This window comes from Excalfactoria chinensis, chromosome 8, assembly GCF_039878825.1.
Source record: "Excalfactoria chinensis isolate bCotChi1 chromosome 8, bCotChi1.hap2, whole genome shotgun sequence".
NCBI classification, from domain to species: Eukaryota; Metazoa; Chordata; class Aves; order Galliformes; family Phasianidae; genus Excalfactoria; species Excalfactoria chinensis.
The window spans coordinates 4,141,755-4,163,396 of NC_092832.1; the positions used below are offsets into that span (position 1 = coordinate 4,141,755).

General features: G+C 41.3%; 2 protein-coding genes across 7 annotated transcripts; one reads left to right on the forward strand and one right to left on the reverse strand.

Moving 5' to 3' along the window:
* Positions 1–1,820: 1,820 nt before the first annotated feature.
* DBT (dihydrolipoamide branched chain transacylase E2) lies at positions 1,821–14,760 on the reverse strand. Of its 6 annotated transcripts, none has more exons than XM_072343156.1 (12): positions 14,277–14,461; positions 12,268–12,332; positions 11,226–11,349; positions 10,972–11,047; positions 10,234–10,415; positions 9,203–9,330; positions 7,690–7,933; positions 7,038–7,204; positions 5,297–5,374; positions 4,489–4,680; positions 4,248–4,319; positions 1,821–3,439 (listed from the first exon to the last, which is right to left on the reverse strand). In XM_072343156.1, exons 3-12 carry the CDS (start codon positions 11,305–11,307, stop codon positions 3,272–3,274), a joined length of 1,389 nt encoding a protein of 462 aa, XP_072199257.1. In that variant the 5' UTR covers positions 11,308–11,349; positions 12,268–12,332; positions 14,277–14,461; the 3' UTR covers positions 1,821–3,271. The 6 variants fall into 6 exon arrangements, with proteins under 6 accessions (XP_072199257.1, XP_072199254.1, XP_072199256.1 ...); XM_072343153.1 differs by lacking the exon at positions 12,268–12,332 and adding an exon at positions 13,098–13,266 and having other exon boundaries at positions 14,277–14,298; XM_072343155.1 differs by lacking the exon at positions 14,277–14,461 and adding an exon at positions 13,098–13,116.
* Positions 14,671–21,111, forward strand: RTCA (RNA 3'-terminal phosphate cyclase). Its single transcript, XM_072343158.1, has 11 exons — positions 14,671–15,012; positions 15,094–15,194; positions 15,490–15,633; positions 16,662–16,785; positions 17,213–17,271; positions 17,763–17,904; positions 18,605–18,729; positions 18,878–18,936; positions 19,512–19,606; positions 20,014–20,118; positions 20,489–21,111. Exons 1-11 carry the CDS (start codon positions 14,968–14,970, stop codon positions 20,585–20,587), a joined length of 1,098 nt encoding a protein of 365 aa, XP_072199259.1. The 5' UTR covers positions 14,671–14,967; the 3' UTR covers positions 20,588–21,111.
* Positions 21,112–21,642: the final 531 nt, after the last annotated feature.

Sequence of the window (21,642 nt, forward strand, 5' to 3'; positions counted from 1 at the left end):
TTCCTCACTGCAGGGACCAGGGATGGCAGAGAACACGGAAGCTGCTGGGCATGGATCAGCAGAGCCAGGAGGACCCATCTGGGTACAAACAGGTGCTCAACAGGACACTCAGAGACCAAACGCGCTTGGGATGCAGTGCCCAGAACCTCACAGCACAGCCCTGCACCAACTGACCCCACATTTCCCCCCCAGCAGCTCTGCTCCCTGAGCCTTCCACTCCCCTCAGGTAGGGATATCTCAGCACAAGGATGGCCCCAAACAGCTTTTGTAATGCTTCAGCAGAAGCAGCGCAGTTCACTCATTCTGCTTGGTCACCTTCAAAAAGCAATCAGGCCCTCAGCGCCGCCCACACCCCGCTCATCCCACAGCACCCCTGCAGCTGCTCACCCCCAGCTAATAGGGGCAAGGAGCTCCAGTTTGCCCCTGAGCACAGGCAGCCCTGCAGACACCACGTGTGCTGGGAAAGGGAAGTACTGATGGGTACCGGCACTGTGCAGGGGCTGAAAAGGCAGTTCGGCTCAAGACCTCATTCTGCAGTGACCTGTGCTGTCAATGTGCTTTTTCCCCTTTTTCTTGCTAAATGGAAAGAAAAAGAAATCCTTCCAGGTCAGAGGAAAGAAAAGCATTTCCTCACGGGTCAAGTGAAGCAATGTGAAGCAGCCTTGAGTGCAGCTTTACCTTCCTTAAACCACGCAACGATTCCATTTCCACTGAAAAACAAAAAACCCACCTAAAAATAAAGAAGAGAAAGGGTTTGGTGTTAGGAACACGCCATTTCTTTTTAAAAGCCCAACTGATTTGCTGGATCAATTCCACCTTGTGAAGCACAAGGCAACCCAAAGGCGCACAGGAAGGTGGATGGAGGAAACAGAGCTGGAATACTTCAGCCCTCTGAAATAGCAGCGCCACCCCAGCACCCCCAAGTCCAGGTTTGGGGCTGCAGCCCCACACTCAGGAGCCCCTGTGTTTCCATCACCCCATCCCACCACCCCAGCTGGCTCCCCCCCAGCACAGCTCTGTATGTTGCCCAAGTCCATTAGCACATCCCTGGGGCACGCACACCTCGCCAGCACTCTGCTAACCCCGGCTTTCAAGGAGAGCTGCAGAGCTGTACTGCCTTTCCATTTTTCATTCGCTTTGAACACTTTGGTGCTGTGCCCCAGGGGCTCCCGCTCAATAAGCACTGTTACAAAGAAATTGCTCACCTCCCTCTCCAAGCTTTGCAGCTTGCCAAGGTTCACCCCGTGCCCAGAGAGCGGGGGGTGCAGGTGCAGCATCGCACTCCGGTCCCTGAAGCAACAATTCCTCTTTTTCCACCTTCTTAAGCAATATATGTACAACCAGAGACCTGCTGGGAATGAGAAACAACGACCTGAGCTGTTCTGGGAAGATCAGCCCAGGTCACATGGAGTAGGGGAGCAGTTCCAGGAGTTGGGTTTTTAACTATCTGCAGGTATTGCAGCAGGAGCAGTACTCACACAGCAGCAGGGCAGGCACAGCCTCCGTGGTCTAAACAGTCACACCTCACCCCACGTGCAGCGGTGGTAGCACAGAACACGCTCCCCACCTCTACAGCTTGGCAGGCGAGGGAGCTCCTAAGCTGCGGGGGAAGCCTCAATCCTGTGTAAGCTTCCTCCCTTGGGTTTGCCTGTTTCCATCAGCAGCGCCTGTATCTCCCTTTCTGGGATCCCAAATGCATCTCCTATTCCCAATTACAGTCCTGTGAGGTGAGAACAGGTGGAATCCAACCAGCAGATCCCCAAAACAGCATCATCCCTGCCTGCCTGAAATTCACGTATAAAAACAGTATTACTACGATTACTTGTGCCTTTCAGAAAATTTATTAGGAATAAATAGATGTGGTAAAAATGAAATAGGTGATACGCACAACATATTAGTCGAAGTTTTCAATAACTGACTTACACAAAGGCATCACAACACAACTACAAATAGCATCTTACATGTACACTCCCCACCTACATTACCACCTTTCCTCTTGCTCAGTCTCAGCATCAAGGATAGCAGAGATTCTACCTCGGTAAGTTACGTCTTGCACCTTCACAGTTAAACACATCAGGCTACTTTGGTCTACATTAGTGGTGAATATCCCTGTAAAGACAGTTATTGATATATCTAAAGAAAGGAGAAGATGTCCAATTTGCTAATTAATTTTTAAGGTCATACAACTGCTTTTTCTTGTGTCTGTTTCCAGCTTATGTTTCTAGAAGGCATTTATACCCATTTTCTTTGTAACTCCTGCCCAATAACCACTACAGTCCTCATCATCTCTTAAGTTTGCCTTAAAGCACAACAATTATCCTCCATTCTGAAGGCATTAACTTGAACCTCTTCATTCTTTGCTTTATATCAGTTATTCCACATAATATTTTTATTAAATACTAATTCTTCGTTATATTGGATTAACCTGCCCAGTTCTGGTAACCGAACATGAATAACATAAAGATGGTGCAAAATCCTAAAGCACATTCTGTTTGCTGTCAGACTTATTTAATGTGACAATAACTAATGAGATCCTTCTTTTCTACAAGCAGATGCTTTCTATAAAAAACACAAAAATAGTGGAATTTAAGGACTGTAATTACTTTCAGCCTATAAAAATACAGTATATTCTAGAGAATTTCAAGGCCCTGATAGTTATCAGCAAATGTTATCAGTAAGTATTTGAACAAATATGTCCTCTCCCTTTATCATTTGATAAAGCACCTGTGCAAGTAATACCAGGAAAAAGTGGACTAGTAGAAGGCTTGAGAGTTGAACTGTTATACAACAAAAAGCTCTCTGGACATCTTACAGCAGAAGCATAATAGGCATTTTATTTGCATTTCATTTTGCAGAATTTCTTTTGGGAATTTCGCTATTATCTGTTAAGACAAATTGATGTTTCCAACAACTGTATGTTTTTACCTTCAACATGAGTTAATCTGTTTAAAAATACTACAGATGTAGATCAGCGATTCATTTACACCAGTCTTACAATCATATGCATTACAGAAGGCATAATAAAGATGATTCATCACCATATTCAGAGGTTGTGCCATGGCAGCCTGCTGTAGAAATTACAGCACTACTAATTAAAAGTAATAATTAATTGATAGACTGATATCAGCTGTTGAGAATTATTATATAACATGAGTATAATATAACATGTTATTATATAACATGAGTAGCAAAGGGCACGTGCTAGCAAAGCCAGCTCTTGTAGTTATTCAGTCTAACACAGTTTAAAGGCATATTCTAGCCATGATTTCCTTTATTTAAGGTCTAGCAGCATTGAAGCAGGGTTCTCCAAATAAGATTTCCAGAGGTTAGAAAAACGGGCCATTGTAGCTCCATCAATAATGCGGTGATCAGCTGACCAGCTCACATTCATTACCTGTGCTTTAAATACTTCACCTTTTCCATTAAATCGAGGAAGAACCTAAAAACCAGTGGATAAAAACAGAAATATTTAATATTTTCTTTACCAAAACCGCATCGTTATTGTTAATCTAAATTCAAATATTTTCCTAAGTTAGACAGACAGCAGTAATGCCATTCAGAAATGAAACAGCTTCCCATTATTCTTCCTGTGAATGTACATAATAAAAAGCAATATCCAGTTTCCACCATCCCGGATATAACAAAGTAGTGAAAACTTTCACTGACCCAGCAGCCTTCTCCTAAACAACGACTTGCACTTTTAGTGCACAAAACAACCATTTTCCTACAGCACTCATGAAATGAGGCTCATAGGAAGAACACGTGAAAAGTATTTTTAATTGATATTAATGTCACATCCAGCATTGATCTCAAACATCTGCATTAAACAGTTCAACACCAGAATTCAGAAAATAAGAAACTGCCGTGACCACAGAGTCCTGTATAGATTCAGCCAGCTGGCTCATAAAGCTCAATACTATTAAAATACTTCAAGTCTCAAGTGAATCAGAGTAACTGCTATTGCCACTTTGCAAAAAACATTAAAAAATATGTTCATGTTGTTTGCTAATTAAATACAGATCTGAGAGAATGTTAGAGGATTCTAGAGAAAAAGCTGAAACTTTGGCATGAAAGACTTTGATGTCTCTGCTTAGCCATGTAAAAATACCACAACACTTTAATCACAATCTAGGCACTTATATAACAGAAAGAAGTCTTTATATTAAAAACAAGCAAGCACATAAGAACATTTTCACTGAAGACAACCTTAGTTCACTGAACACATTACTGAGATAAAGTCAGTATACCTGTATCTTTCCAAGTGCTCCAATAGCAACTTCAGGAGGTAGAATCACTGCTTTGGCATAAGTTCCACCGATCTACAAATGAAATGCCACGGATAGTAGTTAACGAATAAGTGTATCACTTATCTGAAAAGCTTCTAGCAGGAATTATTACTCATTTTGTTCTTTGCATGTTAAACTTCTATTAAGGTGTTGACTTCAGATGAAGTTTTCAGCTGCAATGTCTCATTTTTCTTGTACTTACTGTGCCAATATTTGAAAGGGTGAACGTTCCCCCAGTGAGATCATTTGTTCCCAGCTGGCCAGCAGAGCCCAAGGCTTGGAGGCGATTCAATTCAGAAGCAATCTCAAAGATACTACTGGCTTGAACATTTTTCACATTGGGGACAATTAAACCTTGTTCTGTGTCCATAGCGACTCCAATGTTGTGTGAAGCCTACAATAAGTTTCATTAACCGGACATTAACAGAAGCAGTCAACACAACACGCATACTTGCTTAAGGATTCATCTCAGTGAGTCTGATAAAACAACACAAAAGGAGGTTTTACTAACTATATGTAAATACACACACATATATATACACATCATTTAAGAAAATAGACACTTCTTTCCAGAAGTATCTGGCCAGCACCTTGTACAGAAATGAATCTTATCAAAACTGAGCTTAAAACATGATTTAAATACATAATAGCGGAGAGTCACAACAGCAGAATCACTGTGCCATTACTAAAAATTACTGCCTTTGGATTTTAGATGTGATCATTACAACTGCTTGGTCTGCCTTCAGGTGGAATCCAGGAAAACACTATAATAATAATACACATTTTTGAGAGCACGCTGAAATGAAAAAGTGATTTAATTAAACAAACCACTGAAATAAGATCTATATTGAATCAAATCTTATCTTAGAATTTGGATACTTAAATAATTTTCCGGCACACCACTACGATTTTTCTATGTGTTTTTACAATTGGCTCAGACATTCTGAAAAGCCCTCATTAAATGTTAGTTTGGGTTTTCTGCTCACAACTTTAGTCAGTAGTTCACAAACCTTGTAAGTGACGTTCTGACAGCTTTCATCCAAAGAAGCATTAAGGATGGGATACTGCAATAATCCCAGAGACGCTGCCTGTTAAACATAAACAAATAGATTTATTATACTTGATAACTCAGAGAAATGCATGGAAAGCAAAGAACACTGGGAGACAAATGAGGCTAATAACCTTGATTTCCTCAATGCAATCAAATGTGGCTTCAACTCTCCTATGTGCTCCTTGCATGTTGCTATTCTATTATGATCACAGTAACTGAAGGGAAAGCTTATAAAAAGCAAACATTTGTATGAGGGAAAGTGTTGATCACAGCCTGAACATCTAATTAACTATATGAGGCAAGTGATGAGTCAGCTTGGCTCCAACTCTCCTAGATCCCATTTAAGGGCTGACCACCACTAACTCTCTAGAGATTGTTCCTTTGTGGAGTTCTTGTGATGAGCCTCAACACTGGTGAGCACCCATCTCAACTCAGAAGTTGGCTGAAGGCCTCAGAGTTGGTGAGTCTTTTCTTTAGATACTCTCTGGCTATCTATTTCCAACTGTACAATAACTATACTTGTATTATTCCAACTGTACACATGTGCCAAATTGTCATGGTTTTGTGGTGTTGCTGTCAATATTCCACATCATAACATCATGTGCAGTATGGATCATTGGAAGGTTCATGCTCCAGTTCTGTGGAATGGCAGCGTCCCAAGTGCTCAGCTCTTGGAGGAGAACTACATATCCCAGAGGACGTCGCGGCCAGAGATAAGTCACAGGAAGAGGACATATATAATCTCCCTCCTAGGCTGGAGTTCTCTCTCTCTCGGACCCTCGGATAGTGGGAAGCATTCCAGCCGTGTCACCTAGAGTTCACAGTAGACCTCTTGGTTTTTGGGGACTCTCTCTGTTTTGTTCAATTTATTAGCCTCAATCATATTGTATTATATTGTGTTATCTTGTATTCCGATATCATATTTAGTAAAAGAAGTTTTCTTACTTAGATTGCTGCTGCTGTTTTCTTTTCCCATTCCCCTTTTTCCCTTCCCTTACGGGCCGTGGGCCCTACGGGGTGGCTGCCCCTGTCACGGGCACAGGTAAATCTAGGTAACCCGGGACACATATAAAAAGCAATAATCAATTTCTCAAGTTATTTGCTGTTCCACAATTAGAATTAAATGGCCCAAGAAAAATGTTCGGATATTCCACAGCAAATTCATTCTAACCTCTCCATTTAGATGGTTATTTCAGGGAACAGTAATTCCCCCCTAAAAGAGTACAAAAAAGAGTTCCCCCCTACACGAGTACAAGCGTTTGAACAAGAAAAGATGCGTGTTCAATTCACCTGAACAACATAAACATATTCACCCATCTGAGGATTCACTACCAACAGCAACAATTACGTGGCATTTTAAGTATGAGATTTGATTTTAATGAAGGTTACCAAAACTACCAATTGTTTCCAAAATATGTTTTGTTTAAATTACACATTCAGTGATGCTTAATCATTTACTGTGTCGTGCTGCATCTGCTCTTGCTTTCTCCATTAATGTTTCAAGACATTTCCATATTATCTAACCTAACAGTAAATTGATAAATGGTGCATTAAACAAGAAAATTGACACTTTTCTTGTGATCTGTGATTATTATTTTTTAGATGATAGAGTGTGCTCTAAACTTAAAACAATGACCTGTCACAAGATTTTGGTAAAACCTGCATTAGTACTTCATACAGTGTTCTGCTGTATCTCTTACCTTTATGAAGAAAGGCATAAAGGAAAGCTTAATTCCACGACCTTGTGCTAAAGGTTTCAGTTCTTCTCGCAACTGAACAAGGTGAGTCAAGTCAATCTCATCACAATAACCAAAGTGGGGGATCTTTAAGGCAGCGGTCATAGTCTTTACCATTGCCTTGTGAAAACCTGGAAAATATTCACTGACTTCTTAGATGAACAAAATTGACTTCTCGGAACTGAGAGTGAAATTCCAATTATTGAAAATTAAAATCTTTTATTTTCCTCTTTCAATGAGATTTTTCTTATCTCTGTGCCTTTTATTATTTCTCTGAAAGAAATTTCTTTGCTATTAATAACATAATGACTCAAACTGTAACAAATTCACAAGCGTTTCTAAATTCCAACCTGTTTCAGAATACGTTTGAAGAAACAGGTTAAAAAATGAGCAAGTGCAACCTGCAACTGAACTCCACCCAACCAAAATACGAACAATTATATCACAGAATAATAACATGATGCAACATCTTATTGTAGAGAGCATGTTTTCCTATTTCTCACATAAAACAATAAATTGAAACACTCCCATCAAAAGGAGCCAAACGTTCACTGAGTTACGTTCACCAGTAATTTACTGCGAACATTTCCTCAAGATTTTATATCTGATGATTTACCTGTTACAGGTTCAGTTTTATCTTTTCCTGAAAACACGATGGGTCTGGAAATAGGCACTGGAATTTTGCGCGCTTTGTCCTTTGGAGCAGTTGGCGCTGTCTCTGATTTTGACAACGGTGCGACAATTTCAGCCTTTGGTGATGGCGGTAGGATAGCTCCCGTTTGTTTGGCCAAGAAATTGAGAATGTCTTCCTTAAGGATTCTGTTATCTTTCCCTGTTCCAATAACTTCACTCAGTTTAATCTGAAAAGTATGTAACAAACTATGACACTTTCTTTACAGCAATATATGTATTCCTATACTATGAAACATAGTTAACAGTTATTGACGCAACATATCTGCCATTTTATTTCCCTGTGACAAACACTCCTGGCTCCTAATCCCTCTTAGTATGGTTATCATAGAATCACAGACTCTTTTGAGTTGGAAGGGATCCTTAAAGGCCATCTAGCCCAACTGTCACACAATAAAAAAACAAATAACAAAAATGGGACACCTACAGCTAGATCAGTTGCTCAGAGCCTGGTCCAGCCTGACTTTGAATGCCATCAAGGTTGGAGCAGCCATCACCTCTGGGCAACCTGTTCCAGGTTCCAGTGCATCACTACCCTTATTTGTAAAACAATTCATCCTTCTACAGACCTCTATTGTGACTGTTATATTGCATGCTAACTATTAATGTCTGGTCTGATCTGGTCCAGGTGATTAGAACAAATACTGAATAACTGTACACTATACTGATAAATAAATAAAAAAATCTGTGCTACACTAATTACAAAACTTGATTAAATGATAATGCTTTAATTGTAACTACAGCTTAGTAGCATCCTCATTCTATCCAGGATCTCTAAAGAACCCATCTGTCTCTGTAGCAACAGGCTACACTTTCTGTGATTTATTAGGTATGCAACATTGTTTGAATCACCTAAAAGGCCCATAATGAGTCTTAATTGCATACTTTAAGCAGGAACAGCGACTACTACTTACCTTGTTATTACAGGATCGATAGTTAAGTATTAATTTGAAAAGAGTTATTTATCACTTAAGTTTCTCTATTTGTTTTATTTATTTATTTATTTTAAAAAGCACCGTAAGCTTTCAAAAAAGCGTGGAATATTCATAGATTAACAGAGAAAAAGAATTAGAAAAGTCCTCAAGGGACCATATAGCCCATTGTTTGCTCTTAAGTCTGGAGAAGAGAGCAAGGTAGATAAAGCTGAGATTCAGTTTTTCCCAACTTCCTTCTCTGCCCCATGGCTCCATTTCAATACTTCCACTGTTTCTCAGAAACCACCATTCTGAAGCAATATAGCTGCATTTTAAGCCCACTAATTCTTTTCTTATTCACCACAATCATCAGAAAGCACAACTATCTCCATCTCTACAATGGTGTTTATGTATTTGAGAAGATACCCCTCACTGTACTATCCTCTAATGCATATCCTCTCAGTCAGTCAAATTGGTATATAAAAGAGGGATATAATGTGACAAGATGTAATTCAGCAAACTTACGTTGTTTTCCATAGCAAGACGACGAACTGCAGGTGTTGCCAATGTTTTGTGACCTTTTATCTCTTGGTGTGTGTGTTCTTCATGAGACATAGCTGGTGTTTCAACAACATCTTCTTCTGGAGCAACACCTGCAAGCAAGAAGAACAAGATTAATGTTACTGGATTATAAGGACTTGTTAAATTTCAGAATCTGCTTTCAAGTTTCTAACTCAGGCACACGTTAAATAGGCAGTTGAAAACAAAAGGCAGAACAAAGACTCAAATTTCTTACAAAAACTAACAAAGGAAGTATTAGCTAGCGCTCAGAATACATCGCATTAATTATAATGAATTAACTGAAGGTTAACAGTGATCTATCCTCTCACTGAGTATCATGGTGTTTCTAGACAAATGTAGTTAAATATAGGCCTCTCAGAGGAAAGGCTGCACACGAGTCAGCATCAAGCCTTTCTGGAAAAGGTATCTATCCCAGGGCTCTGTTAAGAAGAGTGATGCCAGCAGGCTGAGGAAGGTGATCTTTCCCCTCTACTCAGCACTAGTGGGGTCACATCTCGAGTACAGTGTCCAGCTCTGGCCTCCCCAGGACAAGAGAGAGATAGAGCTAATGGAGGGAGTCCAGCTAAGGGCCAGCAAATATAATCAATGGACTGGGGCATCACTCCTATGAAAAAAGGCTGATAGAGCTGGGACTGTTTAGCCTAGAAAAAGATGGCTCTTCTGATGAGATAGGTGGATCTCATCAATGTATATAAATATTTGAAGAGAGAGTGTAAAGAATACAAAGTACAGCTCTTTCAGCAACATCCCGTGTCAGGATGAAACACCTCCTGGACACAAGCTGAAACACAGGAAGTTCTGTCAAGGCACGAGGATAAAACATTTTCACTGTGAGGGTGACTGAGCACTGGGGCATGCTACCTAACGGGGCTGCAGAATCCCCACCCCCTTGAGACATCATGTGAACATGGTTCTGGGCAATGTGCTCTAGCTGACAAACACAAAACATGCAAGAGAAAAACTGCTTACAGTACCTTTGGAAGCATCAATTTCAATGTCCACAAGTGGTTTTCCAACATAAGCTATTTCATCTAAACTGTAATGGAGTTTTCTAATGATGCCATCATAACGACTAGTAATAGTAACAGAAGCTTTATCACTTTGCACTTCACAGATGCTATCAAATTGAGAAACACTATCACCTTCTTTTATATACCTAAGAGAAAAGACACATACTAGTATAAAACAATATAATAGTAAAAACCTAGGCTGCGTATTCTTTAAGTTCAGTTATGTACACCCTCACAATACAAAATGCATTCTGGATAAAGTGACAGATTATACAGTGGATACATTTGCTATATACCTTCTGCCAGAATGCTCCCAAACCACTACATTTCAGAATAGTGTTGTATACAATTAGATATAAACCACCTATATGTGGATTTTCCGGAGCTGTCATTTTTTCTAACGTTCTAAAGTTCAGCCTTGATCTCCTCTAAAAACAATAATCATGAAAGACAGCTTACACACAGGTGCAGTTAGGGCATCCCATTTCCTCCACCTTTTCTATTTCCAAGTATAACAGATTACAAAGAGACAAAACGTAAAGGTGACTACATACAAAGGTTCAAAATGCAGGAATCCAAACTTAAAAGACTTCAATAGCCCATAAAACACACTGTGAAATAATTATTGATACTTGATAACTATGGGTAGTACTTAAACTACTTGCTGATTTCTTAATGTATTTGTAAGAAAGCTGTGCTTACCATTCTTTCACAGTCACCTCTGTAATACCCTCTCCAATATCGGAAAGCTTAAACTGGACAATTTGGCCACACGAAACTTAAAAAACAACAAGGAAAAAAAAACAAGGAAAATCAGTTTGCTTAATATCAAGCATAAGACATCAGACAGAATGATCTGAATACAGTAAAAGCAGTTAAATGCCATTTATAGACAAGCCCCTAACACAACATTCATAAAAGACCAAATTACAATGAATTATGATGAAAAGGATTACCAGCAGATGTTCTGAATAATCGCTGTTGATGACTGAAGTTGAAGGCAGATTTGTCAAACACGCACGCGTATTTTGATTTCATAAAGCGAAGGCTGCTGCACGATCTAACGTGGTGAACACAAACCTGGGGGAAAAGCTTCAAGTATTAAAACATTAGGCTGGGAAGACAGAGCTCACTTAACATTAATGATGTAACAGCAGTTACCAGAACATGTGATTTCTATGGAGAAGTTCATAGGAAAATACAATCATAATGAATACATACTGAATATCTAATAGCCATTAAATTAGCATAAGTTTTGCCACGTCTTTAACTTCTTTTACTAACACAACACGCAGGGAGATTAAAGCCACAATAACATAAGAAATCAACAAAAATCATGACAAGATCTGATAAGAGATTCATAATTGCTGTAGTTTCTCCAAACAAGTGGTTCATCCAAGACACACACACAAAAAGCAGAGATAATATCAACGACATCAGACATCTGAAATACTCTCATGCAGTGTGAATGCTGGAAAGGTCCTGTAGACTGCAGGAAAAATCACCTGCGTGTTTTTCTTTGCCAGTTCTTATTCCAATCAAAAGCTGATCAGAAGTGAATATGGGAAAGGAAATTCACAACAGAGGGCAAAAATAGTTACCCTTTTCATTCCGTTAATACATAGGAGATAAGCATCTTTAAGTAACTTCAATTGCAATTACATTCATCCGAAAATCAACAGGTCATAAGAATTTTCTGAAGGATTCTTCATACAGAGCTGGATGCTTTCAAACATCATGTAATCAGTCGCGATCTTTGTCCAAACAAAGGCAGAAGCACTTGCATCGACACAAACAAGCATTTTATCATTCATCTCATCAGAAGTTAGTTCACGCCCTCTCTTATTTAGTCGTATTTCTTAAATCTCACTTAATTCTGCTGTTACGGTGCCTTGGGTGATGTGGAGTTAATGAAAATAATAAATGATCCGTAGAAACTATCTCTAATTAATTTAGAGATAAAAAAATAAATACAAAATAACAGGTGCTACAATGTACCTCCAGTAGCTCAAAACTGTATAATTTAGAAATTATCTTCTCAGATGAGCCAGAAAACAGGACACCTGCATGGGAAAGTTCATTTTAACTTATTTTGTTAATACCCTTTCAAAGAATATCAGAGAACGCGAAACTTCCTGATTCCCCTCCCACTCACCCCCCACTGCTGAACTAATTGATATTATACTTTTAATGTGCAGATTACCCTGAAAGATGTACATGTTTTCTGTATTATTCCACCCAGCACTGATAGTTAAATTTAATATCACCTTTCTTTTAGGAACAAATATTTACACGAAACAAGCTCCAACAAAGGACACAGCAAAGTCACACTGAGTCACTTTGCATCTGCCTGCTACTATGATCACATCCCCTGATCTGGAGCAAATATCCTTCAAATTGTTGCCCACTTAGTTCATTCAGAGCTGTGTCTTTGGGAAGAAGTCTATTGCGCTTTTCTTAACCATTTACCCTAAAAACCGACTGTCGGCCTCAGCACAAAACATTGTTACAACCAGGGAGTTGGTGGAGTTATTGACCCTGGGGGTGTTCAAGGAACATTTAGACATTTTGAGACATGACTTAGCGAGAATTATCTGTGATAGGTGGATGGTTAGACTAGATGCTCTTGCAGGTCTCTTCCAACCCTGGTGATTCTATGGCACTTAGCCGTACTTTAGCCATAGTGTGCGTTGTGCTCAGAGGCAATGATTCCACACTGAAGACACTCCTCACTCACAGCACTCTTTCGACTTGCTCTCCATATCGAGTTGTTTACTTGCATTGGATTTGTTCTGCATAATACTTTCTACTTCCAACTATATAGTTACCTGTGTGCTAAATGGACGCTCTCCTCTCCTTAATAACAGCACCATGCTGCACTCTCCAGATTACTGATCTCTCCTCACCATTTAACACAAGAACCTCAGGCTCCTTTCTTCCTCTCATCACAATGTAACGCCTCCACGGACGACCGCACAGCCCTCCTCCCTCCCATCGCTAGTGAAAGGGTTTGGGAGAATACAGAGAAAATTAAAATAGAATACTTCAGAATTGCGATAACCACCTGATTTCTTGTACGTTAACACTGCTGTAGGTGGTCACAAGAACTAGTGCCCAGCAAGAATCACAGCGTGCTGCTGGAAATGCCTACCGTAAATGGCCAACTCCAAAGTACCCTGGTCAGCATCCACACTGATAAGATGAACACTGTCATCCCATCACAATCTCCCTCTGAATGCAAGAGCAGATGGTTTGGCTAAGAAAAAAACAACTAAAAAGAAGCTTGTATTTCCAAACTCTTTGATTAGTAAAGCAAGTTACTCACAGCCTAAAATCTAGTAATTACAAGAATAATGTCTTCATGATGGTTCAAGAGATTATAAGCATCCAAAAGAGCAACCGGTGGACTCACCTACTGGAGCACAGTGAGGAACCAGCCCCATTTAATTTACAAGTATGTGGGTTGCTGGGATTTGGGGAAACGCCTGCTTCCCCTTCAGTGCAAGGATCCCTCGCTACACCGAGGGACTGATGGCACAGCCACAAGGCAGCACACTCAGGCAGTGCCATAGTCGGACGAGCAATAGGTAACACAAGAGAAGGATGGCAGCGACGTGTCACGGGAGGCACAGGTTCCTATCACGGGAAACGCGGCCAGCGGGAAGACACCGAGGTAGGGGAGCCCGGGGAGACCGTGGGGAAGCGGCGGGGCTCAGGCCGGTCTCTGCGAGCTGACGGGCGGCGGGGGCACGGCCAGCTCCGGGGGCACGGCCCGGCGGGCTGAGGGAGGCTGGCGCAGAGCCCGTCCCGCACAGCCCGGAGGCGCGGGGTACGGCTGACGGGAGCGGTCGGTCCCCGCGCGGTCCACGTTCGCACAGGGGGGGCTGCCGCTCGCTGCCGGCCGGTAGGAAGCAGCGGGGTCTCGGGACGACGGCGAGGCGGGGGTGCCGCGCACCGCTTTTGCCGACGACACGAGCCGGCAGCCGCGGGACCCCCGCTACCCTTACCAGGCGCCCCGCGGTCCTGCAGCTGCTCCTCAGAGCGGTCACGGCCGCCATCTTCCCCCAGGAAGAGGCAGCCCCACGCCCCGCACACCTCCCACCGAACAGCCAACCCGCGCGCAGCCACGCGGGCCGCAGCCAACCAGCCGGGCCGTGGGTGGCGGTGGGAGCTCCGGCCGCGTGCGGGACGGCGCGGGCGCCGCCTGAGGGCCGAGACGGCGGCGGGGAGAAGCGGGAGGGAGGGCGTCACCTGTAGGAAAACCGCCGGCGGGGCGACGGCCGCGTGCCTTGGCGGCAGAGGAGTGCGAGTAGCGCAGCGGGCCGGGCCGGGCCGTTCCCGGTACACTGCAATAAACGGGCCCCTCCGGAGAGAGCAGCTCGCCTGTCAACGTGACGGCTACCGCCCGGAGGCGACCCCGGGGCACAGCTCTTCTCCGGGCCGGGCGGACTCCGGCTCCTCCCGCGGCGCGGCGCCCGGGCGGTGGGACCCGGCGGCGCCTCGCTCGGCGGTGCCGCCCCCAACGCGCTGCGGGCGGGAGGCTCCGCTCTGCGCCTGCTCGGCCGGCACCGGCACGGCGCTTCGCTTTGCTTCCCCTGTGCGCTGCTCCGCCGCGCTCTCGCTGTCCTCCGGGCCCGGCCCGGGTCGCATCTGTACGGTGGGGAGCTCCGCGAGAGACGGCTCCGCTGGCTGCCGGCCATGGACGGGGACAGGGTGGAGATAGACGGCGGCATCATGGAAGGGGTGAGCACCGGGGCGCGCTGAGCTCGGGCGGGCCGTGCCGTGCCGTGCCGTGCCGTGCCTTACGATCGTCGTTCCTTGCAGGGCGGGCAGATCCTGCGAGTGTCCACGGCGCTGAGCTGCCTGCTGGGCCTGCCGCTGAGGGTGCGCCGCATCCGCGCCGGGAGGAGCCAGCCCGGCCTCAGGTAACGGCCCTGCCGAGCCCCGTCTCTGCCTGCCGGGCCTTGGCTGAGCACCGAAACGCTTCCCGGGACAGAAACCGTGCATTTCAGATGTTCTGAGAGGGCTTTTTCAGTCCCAAAACGTGACTGAAAGCAGGAGAAATACTGTAGGAACCAGGCTGAATTTCTGATCCTTGTTTGAAGTCTGCGATTTCGCTTATTAGTTGATGTTTAGTGCTTGTTGTTGTTGTTGTTTAATGTAAACATCACCGTGTGGTCTGCTTGCACGCATCTTTAACTCAGTATTTGTGATGTTAAGGCCTCAGCATCTGTCTGGACTGGAGATTGTTCGAGATTTGTGTGATGGGAACCTGGAGGGCGGAGAAATTGGCTCAACAGAAATAACCTTCACTCCTGGGAAGATCAAAGGTGGAACCCACGTAGCAGATACCAAAACAGCAGGGTATGTCTTCTAACATGGATAAGGACCGGCAAGTAACTGCTCTTGGTGACATTAAAATCACGACAGATTAGGTTTCGGTAACTTTACAGATCTCACAAAAGAGAGGAATCAAAGAACATTAACACATGGCTGATGAGCCATCATCTTTGTGACCTGATATGTTTGACCAAAGGACCAGTAATGTAAGCAGGGTGTGTATTAATGAAGTACATACAAGTGGAAGTTAACGTGATACGTAAAACTTGATGAATGTTAACTAAAAACCACGTGCCCATGCGTTTAAAAACGCATCTTATTGTCTTACATTTGTACTTGAACTGTTGAGTCGATGCATCAGATTAGATCGGTATCATAGAAACTGCAAGTATGAAATTGTAAAATCATTACATACCTGGTATTGAACAAATGCACTGTTATTAATTTATTGATTACACAATAACATACTGAATCGATTCTCTTTATCTAATCAAGTCAATTTAAAGGCAGTGCTTACTCACGTGGTGGTGCAGTAGGGGATCCTGGTCTTTGGGATCTGGCAGTATGTTCCACCCGCTGGTTTCTGTCCCTGTGTTCCTTCTGTATTCTGGTGTTGGATCATTTGTTCTTCAAACCTGTTGCAAAAATGAGACACTTGGATTTTGCTGAACAAATTTAGTTTTGGAAAATATATTGCAAGGGCTGTTCTTTTATTATGTAATGTAGAGGATTCAGTTATAAAGCAGTCACACACTTCAAAGCGTATTTTCTATGCCCCTGCATTCTCGTGTGTGAGATGCTGACCAGCTTCTAGGAAATCTTGTAGGTTTTTATAGACTTTATGACCAAATAATGATTACAGTGTTAAAATTGCTGCTTAAACCTTCCTGTTTTACTGCCTGCTGTCTAACCCTACAATTCTCACAGTACTGTCAGTACATAGTGTACATGTAAATAAATGCTCTGTGAAGTCATTTATTTGCCTTTGACATGTAGTGACTGTACGTGGATGACGACTATGTGACATTTGAGCATCTTATAATTCCTTCTAGGAGTGTGTGTCTGCTAATGCAGGTAGCAATGCCCTGCGTGCTGTTTGCTGCTTCCCCATCAGAACTGCATTTTAAAGGTGGGACAAATGCTGAGATGGCTCCTCAGATAGACTACACAGTCATGGTAGGGAAGAATTCCTTTGGCTTGGTGTGTCTTTCATGTGTGTGTATGCAGTGTAACTACTGTACTACTGCAACATGTAATTGCACAATTAGGCTTGAGAATATTGAACTACTTATGTATGGGATATAGAGAGCAACCAGTGTATAATGGAATTCCCTGAGACGACGATTTGTGTTTTTGCTGTTAGTTACTACATGTGAATTGTTAGGAATTTCTTTCTCTTCCCATAAGAGAATCCTTTAACCCAAACTATGATTCAGAATAAAGTACAAGGAACTTCAAATAAGCTGCATGGATGAGATTGCCTTTGTATTATTTTTTAAATAACATAATTGAAATGTTTGTTTTGAACTTGTTTGTTTGTTAAGAGGAAATACAGTAATGTATAAGAGATTAACTGTGTTTTTACATTTGCTTGTTTTTTCAGGTTTTCAAGCCAATAGTTGAAAAATTTAATTTCACGTTCAATTGTGACATAAAAAAGAGGTAAGTTACTGGGTCATGAGGCAGAAACAGGCCTTACTGAAGCAGTGTGTGAACCTGGAGGCACACAAGGTGCCCTGAATCCACCTGTGGGATGAATTTGTAATTCATTAACTAAAGCATATTAGCTGCCCCTGTGTGTACCATCACTGTATGATGAACGTGTCACAGTTCTTGTCTTTTTCTTCATTGCTGAGATTTCATTTACTGTTATAATACTTACTATGAATTACCCCTTGCAATGCATGCTGAACTAGCTTTTTCTGAGCTGCCAGTTACATTGGTGTTTGGCAGTTAATAAGGTGCGTGCTATGAGGTAATGCTATTAAAGAATAAACTTATAACCATTTCTAAGCCACACCAACAAAATTCATATGTATGGGAGCAGAGAAAATAAAAATGTATCATAAAATTTATGAGGAGACTCCCAGCTATTCTCTTAGTTTCCTTGTGATCTTTGCATTTAATTATATTTGACTCATGTTTATACACAGGGGCTACTATCCTCAGGGAGGTGGTGAAGTCGTAGTCCAGATGTCACCAGTCAAAGAGTTAAGTCCAATAGACTTAACAGAACGTGGCACCGTGACAAAGATATATGGAAGAGCGTTTGTTGCTGGAGCACTGCCTATAAAAGTGAGTGGTGATAATAGCCTCAGTAGTATTGAACTTCATAAATCTATATAAAATTGCATGTAATGTACCTTGCATACTTGCACTGTTCCTGTATTCTGCAGTCTTCCACATGCAAGCCAAGTAGTTGTATTAAAGGGATTTGGTTAATCAGGCAGTAATAAAGAATTTCGGACATTCTAAAATGCACTTATTGCTTAGGGATGCAGTAGCAGCTAAAACGGGATATGATAATAATATAAGTGACTTCCTTCATGTAACTATTCAAAAATATTGAGTATATATTGAAGGGCATTTTATGCCTATGCATCATTCATGTCTGTGTGGATTATCTTCAGTCTGAGTCAGTGGCTTTTCATAGATTTGTGGGTAAACTACAGTGCACTCTAAGAGGGAGAGGTCAGATGGAATCAGTCTTTTCAACCACTGTTAATGGAATTAGAACAAGTTAAGGGTAGGTTAGTCAAAGATGACAAAACAGATACATTTGATCTCTGTACCCCTTCTTTCCATTATTGCCATCCTGTCCGTGGTTACAGGGAATAAGTAGTGGGATCTCCTCAGGGTTCCTTCCCACACACAGCCTCAGAAGCCCAAGAGGAAGGGAGAGAAGAAGGGTGTTCTTTATTTGGCTTATGATGAAAAAATATTGTTATAGTTATATCATTTAATTAATTTATGTTTTTACCTCATATCTTGTTAGCTGGCAAAAGACATGTCAGCAGCAGCAGTGAGATGCATCAGGAAAGAAATCAGAGACCTTTACATCAATATTCAGACTGTTCGAGAACCCGATGATCAAGCCTTTGGGACTGGAAGTGGAATAATGTAAGATTAACTCATACTTCCTATTAATGCATGTAGCGTTGCTGGTTACTTAGCTGGTTGATTAGCTAGATCTTGATTAATTATCTGATAAATAAATTGTAATGTGAGTGGTTTTGTTCTTAATACCTATTCTGCTTTTTCTGCTCAGTATTGTTGCAGAGACTTCAACAGGTTGTTTGTTAGCTGGATCATCGCTTGGCAGGAGAGGTAAGAGCGAAGCATACCTCTTTCTGAATCAAATTAATATACTATTAACGAATAGGAATCTTGAGTATAATCTGTTCAAAGATCTGATGCTTGGAGTGTTTGGTTTTTTTTTAGTTGATGCTGCTCTGTCACAAGGGTCAGTGAAAATGAACAGATTTTAAACTAGAAATAAAACTGTGCTCTGTACTTCTGTGCTGCTTCTGCCTAGTGACAAAAGTGGAAAATGCTTTTGGACTTTGTGCACATGCTCTGTGGTTTACCTGTGAAGGTTTTGTTCGCTGATGAATCTGGACGTTTATCTAGATTAAAAAGAACAAGATGTGCATTTCATCTAAATGATTTGACTAAAATGTTTATCTGACTGTGCAGCTACATGTTTCACACTGCTGAGGGGATATGTGCTATATATCATCATATGATGTGAGGTTTTTCAAGTAAATGTTTGAGGTGAAAGCATGGAAATAAGTTCTAAAAAGTTGATAATTTCTGTTGGTGTGTTAGTTGTTTTTTTTTCCTTGTATTTTTTACATGTTACAAGTAAGTGATAGCATCCTAACTTCCTGGATTTCCATTAGGAAAAAATTCTGACAAGGTTGGCATTGAAGCAGCTGAGATACTGCTTAAGAATCTTAAACATGGTGGAGCTGTGGATGATTCTTTACAAGACCAAGTAAGGATCCTATATGTTATCACATTCATTTGAAGTAACAAGATCACTCATGTATATATTACTTGAAAATAACGTAAGTCTGAACAGTGAAAGAACAGCATGTAGATTTCAGAATTAGGTTGTATTTCCACAGACTTCTGTGGCATCATTAGTTAATAGTCAGATGTCTTAGAGGTTTCTGGATGCGATCACAACTTCACTAGAGTTAGCAAAATAGATATGCTTCTTAGAAACCACAGATGCTTTGGCTTTGTACCGCATCCTTACATTTTTCCTTCCTGCAAATCTAAGTATTTATGGAAGAATGAGTTAGTAATCTGCTTCCATTTGGCATTTCGAGTATGTAGGAAGTATTGCTGTCTGTCTTGCTTGCCTAATTTCAATTAAGAATTTCATTCCACTTTCAGCTGATCATTTTTATGGCATTAGCGAAGGGAGTATCTAGAGTGAGAAGTGGACCAGTTACACTTCATACTCAAACTGCAATACACTTTGCAGAGCAGCTAACAAAGGTGAGTCCAAAACTTCAGGAAGTTTCACCTGTCAGTTGTCATCCAGTAACTAAAAAGGGTGCAGTTGTATATATTCGCTCTATTTAGCAGATAGTGTGAACTGAATTTCATAATGGAGGACTAACACTGATAGAGTAACAGCTACAATGTTAATATAAGAGCTTGCCAGTATAAAAAAAACTGGGTATACTTTAGAGTTAAATGTCTTTAGAATGTTTAGATATTTCTACCGCTTTAATTTTTTCAATGAAATCAGTCCAATCTGTAACATGCATAAACAAACAGTAGTGTGATTACTGGGCATCAGATATTGAAGACTTAAGCTTATTTATAACTGAGTTTGTGATTCGTATTTCTAATCCTGTTTTAGGCCAAATTTACCGTGACAAAATCAGAAGAGGAAGATCCCAGTAAAGATACCTACATTATTGAATGCCAAGGAATGGGGATGATAAACCCAAACTTATAGAGTTTAAAAAGAAGCAAGAAAAAAGGAAGATTCAAAAGCAAAATAAACTCAACATACCTCAGTGATGCATTGCACTATATTTCAATGGACATATAACATAAATGGGAACTGTAGGATCCTTCTGTCACGTCCAATCAATTTGATTTAACTTCAAGGATGAAAGCAAGATTTCCCATGCTGTGCTGAGCAAATCTGTGGTGTGAGAAATGGAAACTTTTCTTTATTATCAATAAAATGAGTACAGACAGGACAGCAAACAGAATACAGTGTGTGTATTTGGGCAGCTGAGTGAATCACTTAGAAGTTTTAAGAATTCAGATTCACCAAAATAGAGAACAAGTATTTCAGTTTTGAGAAAATACATAGATGATGTATCCTTTCCCCTTTAAAATGTGGACGTTTTATTCTTTTGAATCCTTTATGGTAGGAATATGGAATAAGGGCACTATCAAATCTGTATCCCTGTTCTCAACTATTTTGCTTAAATTGTGTATGAGGAAAGAATAAAGCAGTAGCATCATATGAAAGCCTGGTATTTATTTTTGCTGTTACCTCAAGTAGGTTGTGGTCCTAGGAGACTGACAGACACCAACTGCTCAGAGATGTAACTTCTTTCCCTTTGTAGTGTGGTACAAATACCCCACGCATACGTTTTCTTTTACATATTCTCTGAACAGTTTTATATAAAAAAAAAACAACTTCATGGGCAAGTTTAGAAAATGTACCACATTACATCTCAAACACAAAATAGTAACTATGACATGGTCTGTTCTTCTAGGCACAGCTGTTGCTTTTAGCTTATTAGTGGTAACGGATTTAGGGTTAGGGTTACATCAAGCTGTTGTTTCATCTTAATGAAAGGACTTAATTCCAAATGAGATTAGAGAAATGTTGTATATATTTGTGTGTGTATATATACACATGTTCATGTTTCTACACAGCAGGCGTAAGCATGGGGTTCTTATCCTCTGTTTGGGAACTAGGTAAGGAAGAACATTAGCCAGTCTGGCCTTGATCTTGCTAAGAAAGTTTATTCTGAATTAAAAGGAAGATAG